This window comes from Benincasa hispida, chromosome 5 (assembly GCF_009727055.1).
Source record: "Benincasa hispida cultivar B227 chromosome 5, ASM972705v1, whole genome shotgun sequence".
NCBI classification, from domain to species: Eukaryota; Viridiplantae; Streptophyta; class Magnoliopsida; order Cucurbitales; family Cucurbitaceae; genus Benincasa; species Benincasa hispida.
Genome location: NC_052353.1, coordinates 38,450,931 through 38,461,258, shown reverse-complemented (window position 1 = coordinate 38,461,258; position 10,328 = coordinate 38,450,931). Strand labels below are relative to the sequence as shown.

At 33.8% G+C, this 10,328-nt stretch overlaps 1 protein-coding gene across 2 annotated transcripts; it reads left to right on the top strand.

Annotated features, from left to right (window-relative positions):
* The first annotated feature begins 4,949 nt into the window (after positions 1 to 4,949).
* Positions 4,950 to 9,134, top strand: LOC120077171 (cold-regulated protein 27). Of its 2 annotated transcripts, none has more exons than XM_039031075.1 (5): positions 4,950 to 5,323; positions 6,007 to 6,165; positions 6,259 to 6,541; positions 8,159 to 8,268; positions 8,367 to 9,134. In XM_039031075.1, exons 1-5 carry the CDS (start codon positions 5,141 to 5,143, stop codon positions 8,400 to 8,402), a joined length of 771 nt encoding a protein of 256 aa, XP_038887003.1. In that variant the 5' UTR covers positions 4,950 to 5,140; the 3' UTR covers positions 8,403 to 9,134. The 2 variants fall into 2 exon arrangements, with proteins under 2 accessions (XP_038887003.1, XP_038887004.1); XM_039031076.1 differs by having other exon boundaries at positions 6,007 to 6,196; positions 6,386 to 6,541.
* The last annotated feature ends 1,194 nt before the right edge of the window (positions 9,135 to 10,328 follow it).

Below are 10,328 nucleotides of genomic sequence, written 5' to 3'. Positions count from 1 at the left end.
TCTTAGAACTAATACATACAGACATTTGTGGTCCATTCCCTACGACCTCTTGGAATGGACAACAATATTTTATTACGTTCATAGACGACTATTCAAGATATAGGTATCTATATTTAATTCATGAGAAGTCTCAATCCTTGGACGTTTTCAAGTCTTTCAAAGCTGAAGTTGAGCTTCAACTTGAAAAGAAAATTAAGGCTGTTAAATCTGATCGTAGTGGTGAATATTACGGTAGATATGATGGATCAGGTGAATAACGTCCAGGGCCCTTTGCCAAATACCTAAAGGAATGTGGAATCATCCTGTAATACACTATGTCGGGCAAATCCAACATGAACGGTGTAGCGGAAAGGAAAAATAGAACACTAAAGGATATGGTAAGAAGTATGATTAGTCATTATTCTCTACCAGAATCCCTTTGGGGCGAGGTACTAAAGACTGCAACATATATCCTTAATAGGGTACCTAGTAAAGCAATAGCCAAAACCTCTTATGAGTTGTGAACAGGAAAGAAGCCTAGTATTAGGCATTTTCAAATATGGGGTTGTCCAGCTGAGGCTAGGCCTTATAGGCCTAATGAAAGAAAATTGGACTCAAGAACTATTAGCTGCTATTTTGTTGGGTATTCTGAGTACTCTTGGGGTGTCAAGTTTTATGATCCCACTTCTAGATCATTGTTTGAGATAGGAAATGCTAGATTTCTTAAGAATGTTGAGTTTGAGGGGGAAGATAACATAAGGAAAGTTGTCTTTGAAGAGGAATTGATTTTTTTCCTCATGTGATTATAAATGATGTTCAGGCTCCAATTCTTGACTTCATTATTGAACCAATTATAGAACAAGACAACATTAAAGTCCCCGTTGTTAAACCTGAAGTTCAAACTCAACAACCTGAAGTTTCTTTTCCAACGCCACTAAGAAGATCTACTAGAGAGAGAAGAAGTGCAATTCCAGATGATTATATTGTGTTTCTTCAAGAACATCAGGATGATGTGGGCATAATGGAAGATGATCCAATCAACTTCCAACAAGTTTTATAAAGTTCTAACTCTCAAAAGTAGATAAGTGTTATGGAAGAGGAAATAAAATCCATGAAAGACAATGAAGTTTGGGGACTTGTCGAACTGCCATCAGGAGTGAAACCCATAGGTTGTAAATGGATATTTAAAACCAAAAGGGATTCACATGGAAATATCGAAAGATATAAGGTTCGTCTTGTTGCAAAGATTTTACTCAAAAGGAAGGCATTGATTACAAAGAGACTTTCTCTCCGATTTCATCGAAAAACTCTTTTAGGGTAATCATGGCATTGGTAGCTCACTTTGATTTAGAGCTACACCAGATGGATGTAAAAACTGCGTTTCTCAATAGGAACATTAATGAGACGATTTATATGGTGCAACTAGAAAACTTTGTGTCTGACAATTCAAAGTCTATGGTGTGTAAATTAAAGAAATCCATCTACGGTCTCAAGCAAGCCTCTCTTCAATGGTATCACAAATTCCATGAAGTGATAACTTCATTTGGTTTTGAGGTGAACATTGTGGAAGATTGTGTATATCACAAGTTCAGTAGGAGTAAATCAATCTTTCTGGTGTTATATGTTGATGACATACTCATAGCTAGTAATGATGTAGGTTTATTGCATGATACTAAGAGATTTCTCAAAAGAAATTTTGAGATGAAAGATCTTGGTGATGCTTCTTTTGTATTAAGAATTGAAATACTGCGAGATCGTTCTCAAGATATTTTGAGATTGTCACAAAAGAACTACATTGAAAAGATCTTGAGTAGATTTGACATGAAAGACTGTGCGCCGGGAGATACCCCGATCGCTAAAGGTGATAAATTTCATTTAGGTCAATGACCCAAGACCATACTCGAGACTAAGGAGATGAAGAAGGTTCCCTATGCGTCGGCCATTGGAAGTCTAATGTATGCTCAAGTATGTACGCATCCAAATATTGTGTTCATAGTTGGAGTGTTAGGTAGATATTTGAGTAACCCGGGGATGGATCATTGGAAAGCAACCAAACAGGTTATGAGGTATTTACAGAGAACAAAAGATTATATGCTCACTTATCGGAGATCGAAAGTTTTTGAGATCATTGGGTATTCTGATTCTGATTATGCTGGATGTCAAGAGACTTTACGATCCACTTCAGACTATATCTTCATGTTGACTGGAGGAGCTGTATCCTGGAAAAGTGTTAAACAAACACTTATGGCTTCTTCTACCATGGTTGCGGAGTTTATAGCATGTTATGAGGCATCCAATCATGGAATATGGTTGCGAAATTTTGTCACTGGGCTGCGGATAGTGTTTGACATAGAAAGACCACTAAAATTATTTTGTGACAATAAGTCGGTTGTGATGTATTCTAATAACAACAAAAGCAATACGAAGTTAAAGCATGTAGACGTGAAGTTTCTGGTTGTTAAAGAAATAGTTCATAATGGTCAAAATTCGATAGAACACATAGGAACAAACTCTAAGGTGGCAGATCCATTGACTAAAGGTTTACCACCTAAAGTTTTTCATGAGCATGTTGCTCACATGGGCATTATTCACTTTTCTGATTCCACGGTTTAGTGGGAGTTTGTTATTGAGGATGTTCTTTGACCTTATTTTGTTTATTTTCTATATTAAATAAAGTTGATGGTTTATGTTTTATTATCTGAACTTGTTTATCATGCATGCAGTTTCGCATAAAGTGTTTTTTTTAGAATGATCTCATTAAGGAATTTGGACCAGTTGGAAACAGGCATGATCCATATCACTTTGCATGTAGTTTCCATATTATCCATCCATACTTGATATATGTCATTGAATGTATTAGAATTGGTGATCAAGGAAGGTTTAGTTACAAGGGTAGTGACGAAAGATGCCTTGATTCCATGCTAATACAGGAGATGGACCAGATTGAATTAAAGGGGAATTATATTATTGAAATAACCTGTTTATGCACGCTTAAGGTTTATGTGATTTAATTATATTGGGTACATAGACATAGCCCAAGTGGGAGATTGTTAGACATATTTAAATAATAATATGTTTAATTAAAGTATGGGCTGTGGATTAATAATTTATCACATTGGGTTATTTTATTAGATTGGGCCCTATTATGTGATCTAATTAATTAAGGCCCTAGATTCCTAATTGAGTATGGACTTAATGGTAGAAGTCTGGTTTAATGAGAACCCTAATTGAACTACTTTATAAAGAGACCTTAGGGCTGTGGTCTCAGTCTTTCTTGAATCCTATCTAGAGAGAGATCATACTAAGGCATTCGGAGTTTTGGTTGAGGAAGACCATAGTCATCCATCATCATCTTAAAGCTATCATCAATTTTTCAATGGAATCCGGTATGTTATTCTTGACAATTTGACATGAATGATCCTAGGGTTTATCTATTCAATATAGATTTAAAGAATTTATGCTAACATTTTTAGTTCTTCATGCTCCTTGTCGGGAGTGGTTTATTCTACTTAGGAGTGTAACAGAGAATTATAAACGATTCACTAGTTTGGTTCGGTTTTTTGATTTAAAATTGGATAACTTGGTGTATTTGGAGAAAATAAAAAACTATTGATTTTGGTCCTTTTTTATTGAAAAAAATCAATCAAACCGAACTGAGAGTATATACCCTTAAAAATAAACTATGGAGTGTGCATGTTTTGTTGTTATGATGCATTTTTGTTGTTTAGAACAATACCAATTATTATGGAGTATATATATATTTTTTAATTTAGAAAAGTACCAAGAAAAAAGTGTCCAATTTCAATCTATAAAAAAAGAAATGAACCCAATTTAATTTAAAAATAGCAAAAATAACAAATTCAAAACAAAAGTGGAAACAAAAAGAAAAATTTGGAAGTTAAAAAAAAATGTCTAGAACCAAATCGATAATAAATCAAAACAAATAAATTAATTTTGAAAGACTAAATCTTAGTCTATATACTCTCAGAAATTGAAATATTGATCTCTGTAATTTCAATAAATCTTAATCTTAATCATTTTAATTAGTATTTAAAATACAAGTTTGATATCTGTATTTTGAAGTTTATTCAATTTTTTAATCAATGCCTTTTAATAAATCTTAAATGCACTCTCTACTGCTAATTTATTGTGCAAAAAAAAAAAAAAAAAACTTTTGTTATCAATTAGCATTTTCACTATAAAATTTGAAAACATATTCATAAATTGTATTTTCTTTCAAGAAAAGTAACATCATCAGTATTTAAGCAATATTGATAAATTAATTTTGAGAGACTAAATATAAGATTGATTAAAAAGTAAAAATACTAAAATTAAATATTTAAAAATATAAAGACTAAAATTAAATCAACTCATGTCAAAATAATATTCCAACCTTTTAATTATCAATATTGGTTGAATAATAACAGTACTTTTTTCTTGAGAAAATAATAATATTAATTTGAATGCAAAAACAATTCTAATAAAGATTATTAACAATATAAATTTAGACATATAAAAGTAAATGTTCTAAAATAAAAATAAAAGAAAATTTTCAGGAATAAAAAAAATGTCAAATTATTTTCTACGAATGTAAATTAAAATTTTACTATTTTAGATAAATAGTTTCCTTATTTTTTTTATTTTTGAAAATCCCAAATAAAACCCAAACTAGAAATATTAAAATAATATATCAACTAAAAAAGATCTCAACCGAGAAGAAAATGCGATGGTGTTATTTGTCACGCGCGAAAAAATATCGTAAAGGCGCGTGGAGAAAAGGCCGGTTAGTCGTTTCTGTTCACCAATGCAAATGCCAAATGCTAAGGATTGTATGTGTAGATAAAAATATCTGGCTGACATTGGCGGAAGATATTTATATGGATGATGACGTGGAATTTAGCTGACGCTTTTTACACGTGTAAAAGCGTAGCGCCCATGTGGAGCCTTTTTATTTGGGTTTCGCCCCCAAAAAGATCATACCACCATTCACCGCTTCTCTCTCTCTCTCTCTCTCTCTTCCTCTTCATTTCATTTCATTTCTCCACGAGCCTGAATCCCCAGAGGGTTTCGGACCTAAATTTTCTCCCACCATTTCCATTTGATCCCCTTCTATTTTAGGGCTGTTTCCAACGATTTCGCCTTGTTTTTCATCCCCTCCGTAATGGGTCATTCTCACACGCAGTCCTCCATCTCGCCGCCGCCGCTTCCAGATCGACGACAATCACTCATGCCGCCCTCTGCTTCCGATTCCACTCGTTCTATCTCTCAATCCGTCTCTTCTTCCATTACTCTTGATGGGTCCAACCCTTTTTTGTATTCTCATCATTCTCTCCAACTCGATGCGGTAAATTGTGGTTCTCTCTTTCTCGGTACTCTGGTTTGTTATTATTTTTTTTTGCTTTTCCTCGGTATGACGAGTTGTTTGCGGATTGTACTTTTCCCCCCCTTTGAAAGTACCACTAGGAGATTTTGTGACTTATTTTTTGGCTTCTCGAAAGTTTTATGTCTGATTATGAGTGATTCTGTTGCTTTTGTTGTGCTTTTTGGAATTTTTAATGGTAAATTGGTTTTTGGGTACCTCCCATTTGGGGTTATTTTAAACCTGTAAGACAGGGCAGGTACGTACGTATGTACTTGCTTATGACTTTGTTTTAGTGCCATGTCTTTACCATTTCTCTGTTTCCCCCTTTTTCTTGAATGGCCATGGGGAAGAATTTCTTTTGTAATGCTTGATTTATTATTTATCTTTCCCATTTGTTTTAGTTTTTAGCGTTAGGGCATATTCAAGTTAATTCACGGATGAATTTTGAATTAATTAGGTTGTTAGTTTAGTAACCATTTGTTTTTTGGTTGTTAGTTTTTTAAAACCGAGACTATAGACACTTGTTTCACCTCTACTACGATGTTTTCAAAAACCAAGCCAAATTATCAAATGTGGAATGGTTTTATTAAATTATTGATCAAAGTCACGTCTTTCGAATTTTTAGTTAATGGAAATGGGTTACTCAATTGAATACTTGTGAACAGGAGCAAACCCATTGGACAGATGAGAAACACAGATTATATCTTGATTCTTTAGAAGCATCTTTTGTTCAAGGTCTGCATCAACATAGGCGCAGGCATGCTTTGTCGATGGAACAGAAAATGCATTGGAAGCCGTTCATGCCTAATATATCTTCTTCAGAGGTGAGGCAACATATCCATAGCAAGATTGGGAGTGAGTTCCCTATCTCATTCCTCTACCTTCTTAATGATTTTTCCTTGTTATATTTTTTTTAGTTGATGATCCTTCAAGATGCCTCCTGGCAGAAGGCTAACATTGGGAGGAATGATCCTTCATTGGATAAGACTGCCGATTCTCCTGCTATTTTAGAGGATCTATGGATAAATCGTTTTCCTTCTGCAGGAAAACAGTGTACTCCGGAAATTCCTGATGTCCTTGAAGAATGTGGAAGTTGTAGTGATAGGAGACACTTAAGAAACACGTCGAACTCCTGTGGATCTGCCAGAAGTTCACAGCAGATCCCTCCATGCTGTCGCGATTCCAATATAATCATTACAGGTAATTTTGATTGATGTCATATGTTTTTGAAAGTTTCTCTTTCTATAACTTATATCTTTTTTTATGTTGTTGGCGCTTTATGTACTCTTTTCTGTTGTCTGAGTAGTCATCTTCTACCCTTCAAACACTCCTCTCATAGTGACACACCTGAACACGTCGTTCATGTCTTCCAATCCCCTTGCTGGAGAAAATTCTCCAGAGTCTCACTTTTTGTTGATTCTAGCTTCTAATATACTTACAATTTGTAATCTATATCCTCATTATGCATATACACTAATGATGATGATTGGATTGACCATACGCTACATATTTTGTTGTTGTCAACTGTGATCTTTCAATCGTATTTCATAATGGTGAAGGTATTTGCAATAATTACTTCAGTAGTAGTATTCCCTTTTAGCACCATTTAGATGCACTCACTTTTCTGATTCAATTTTGTGTTGGTGTACCAATATGACCATTACTTTGTGATGTTCCCACTAGTTTGCCATACCACATTGCCTGCTCTAGTTGAAGTCCTGCAAATCTTCTTTCCAATATTATCACGTGTTTGTTTGAACTTTTTGTTCACTGTATGGATAAGTTGGGCATGTAAATTGTAAAATTTGTACGACAACCTTAGGATATTGTGTTATCTTCTTAGCAATGGAAAATCTATATATTCTGATATATTAATCTAATAGTTTCAACATAGTTTTCAGTGTTGTGATGGCCTTTTCTATTTGAAGTTATTCGATGTGTATTTATAATTGAAAAACTAGAGGTCCTTTCTTTAAAGTTAGATGAGCATTTATGTACATTGTATTAGTGGAAAAAACGGTTAAAACTGAGTAGACATGAGTAGGATGGACTACATTCTGGATATTGATGAACTTCTCGATGACCTGATGAAGCCATCCTGATGGTACGAATTCTAGGACAGTAGCTGTTTAGGAATGAATCAAAGCAGAAATTCTTGGGAGGATAATATTTTGGTCAAATTAGAGGAGCCATGAAGCATAAAGAATTAGCCTTCTTTAATGAATGAAAATGACTCTGATAGACAGAAACTACTTTAATATTGAGTTGAAGGAAGTGAAAAGAGCAGTTGTGGTTGTGGACCTTGTGGTTACACTCTAATTTGTCTCAATTTAAGAAATTCTCCTTCCACTTTGAATATATATAAACGTTCCTGTAGAGTTGAAACCTGATGAAGAATAGTTTTATTGTTATGGGTCAAATAAACGACAAAATAATTTAAATTTTTGTGCATAAGGAGACTTAAAGCTTACCTTTTACAAAGCTGAATGATTCATAGATTCATAATTCAGCAAGAAATAACAAATAGCTGTTTCTTAAAGGGTACATTCCTGTTTGTTTAATTAAAGGATCAAATATCTAGGTCAGATGCCAAAGGGCAAACGTCTCATCTAAGGTGCATGCTACCACACTCCCTGTTAAAGAAGTCTCCCTGACGTGATTAGCTTGGAATTTAAAACATATCAATTTAATAAGATTCATAATTAGGAAATTATTGATGCTACAGACGTTATTGATACCATTGCAATGTTGAATATGATTTTCCTCTTGTCATACTAACTTGGCGTCTTTTATCTCTTCATTTTGTCTTCTATGCAGAAGTTTCAGATCAAAACTTTGTGGATGATCATCCGAGAGAGTTGTCTGGTGGCATACCTATTGCAAAAAGATTAAAAAAAGTTTCTTCTGATTCGTCGGGCAATGACCAGGTTAATCTCTGGATTACCTTTTGATTTCACTTTGGAAAACTTATAATTGCATCACACGAGTGATCTGAGGTCGAATATGCTGCTGTTTGAACTCTTAGGTTGTACCATATAAAAGATCAAGCCAGACGTCATAATATTATCTTCAGAGCATCCTCAAAACTCTATGCCTCCAAATTCAGAACTGTGTTACTGTGTAAGAGGGAGCTGACAACAATTCAATTCAACCAGTAAAAGTACCTGGCTGTTCAAGCTCGTTAACCAAATGCGACACGATTTTGTTTTCTTCTCGAAAGAGCATTGTAAAGAAAATAAGGGAAGTGACAGGAAATAATTCTACCAGAAGATCTGTGGCAGGAAGGAGAAAATATGTTTGTGTATGGTACAAACTAAACTTTTTCCTAGTTCAAATATTGAGTGAAATATGTTAACCCTTTCATTTCTCCTGTTTTCCATTTTTCTTAGAGTTTGAAAAGATGGAAAGTCTACTAGATGTAGGGTAATTCATACATGTTATAGAGAAGATAGAAACCCTGATAGTGAGATAGATACACACCCTTTCTCTTATTTGTTTGAAATACTCTCATTCTGAAGTTCTCAAGTGTAAATTATTACGTAAAACAAAGTGTCATTCTTTTGTGGCACTGAAAGAGAATTGAACAAACTTATTGATTTTCTTAAGGGGGTAAAGTTTTTCCATTGTATTGTATCCTGGTGTTTTACTCAACTATTTGATATTTGTTACTTTTGTTGCTAGCAGCATATCCTCATTTTGCTGCTAGGTTGAAACATTTGTGTTCAAGCGATTTGGAGGACAGTTAGATAATGAAATAATAGAGCTTCTGCTCTTATTTATGGAGTTCATCCCAGAAGATGGTCGATGACATTTTACTGACGGGGTTAAGTGCTTGCTGTGGTTTTATTCCACCAAGCAAAACTCTGGATGAGTTAAAACTAAACAATTTTGTTAAGCATTTGGAAGAGTGCGTGAGTATTTGTTAGTGCTATGTTTGACTGGATCCCCTTTTTTAGTTAGTTTGAGGCTCCCTCTGCCTTTTTTGTGGACTAACTTTTTGTCTGGACACACTTGTAAGATCTCAAGAGAAAAAAAAAAAAAAAAAAAGCTAAGATTTTGTTTGGTAATTATTTTATTTTTAAAAATGAAGTCTATAGATACTACCTTTACCTCAAAAATTTTTCATTTGTTATCTAATTTAAAAAACCAAGTCAAATTTTAAGAATTAAAGAAAAAATGTAGATCTCCGGTAAATAGACAAATATTTGTGAAGATGAAATTTAGATTATATTATTGCATGGAATTTTGAGGGAGGGAATGCGTGGGTGACAAGCCACTTCGAGGAGGCAAGAATTTCTCAAACCCACACTTTTTTTTTTTTTTTGTATGTATGTTAGACTCTCAACTTTTAAAAAAGTTTCAACAATACCCTTTAACTTTAAAAAAGTTTCAACAATATCCTTTAACTTTAAAAAAGGGTTAAAAAATTATTCCTGCCGTTAATACTTGTTTCTAATATGCCTTTTAGCTTTATTTTTTTTAATAACTTTAAATTAAAAAAGTTGTCCTTATTGCTAGTATATAAAAATAATCTGTCAATACCTTCTTCCAAGAATACCAATGGCCTTTCAAAATTTTTATTAGTACTCTTAATTTTCCGACAAAATGTTAAAAAAAAAACTCTTACAAGTATTTTTTTTTCTTAAAAAAAGATAAAATTGTTACCAAACAAAGGTTAATTGGTCATCGAACAACCTCTTAATGGCTCAACTCACTTGACCTAAACTTTTAATTAGAGAGAAAAAATGACATGCAAAATAATAAAAATGGAACACCAATGTGGTGCGTACCAGGTAAACTCCAAATTGTAAGTCAATTTCTAACAAAGGATTAGAAGACACCGAACTAACATCTTAGAAAGGAGATGATCTTACACAATTCTAAGGTTTCCTCAATCCCCTATTAATAGGACTCAAGAGAACTAGATCCACTAGAGGTAGATTAGCCTTAGCCTTGACCTCAAAGTCCAAGGCTGAGATGGGCCTTT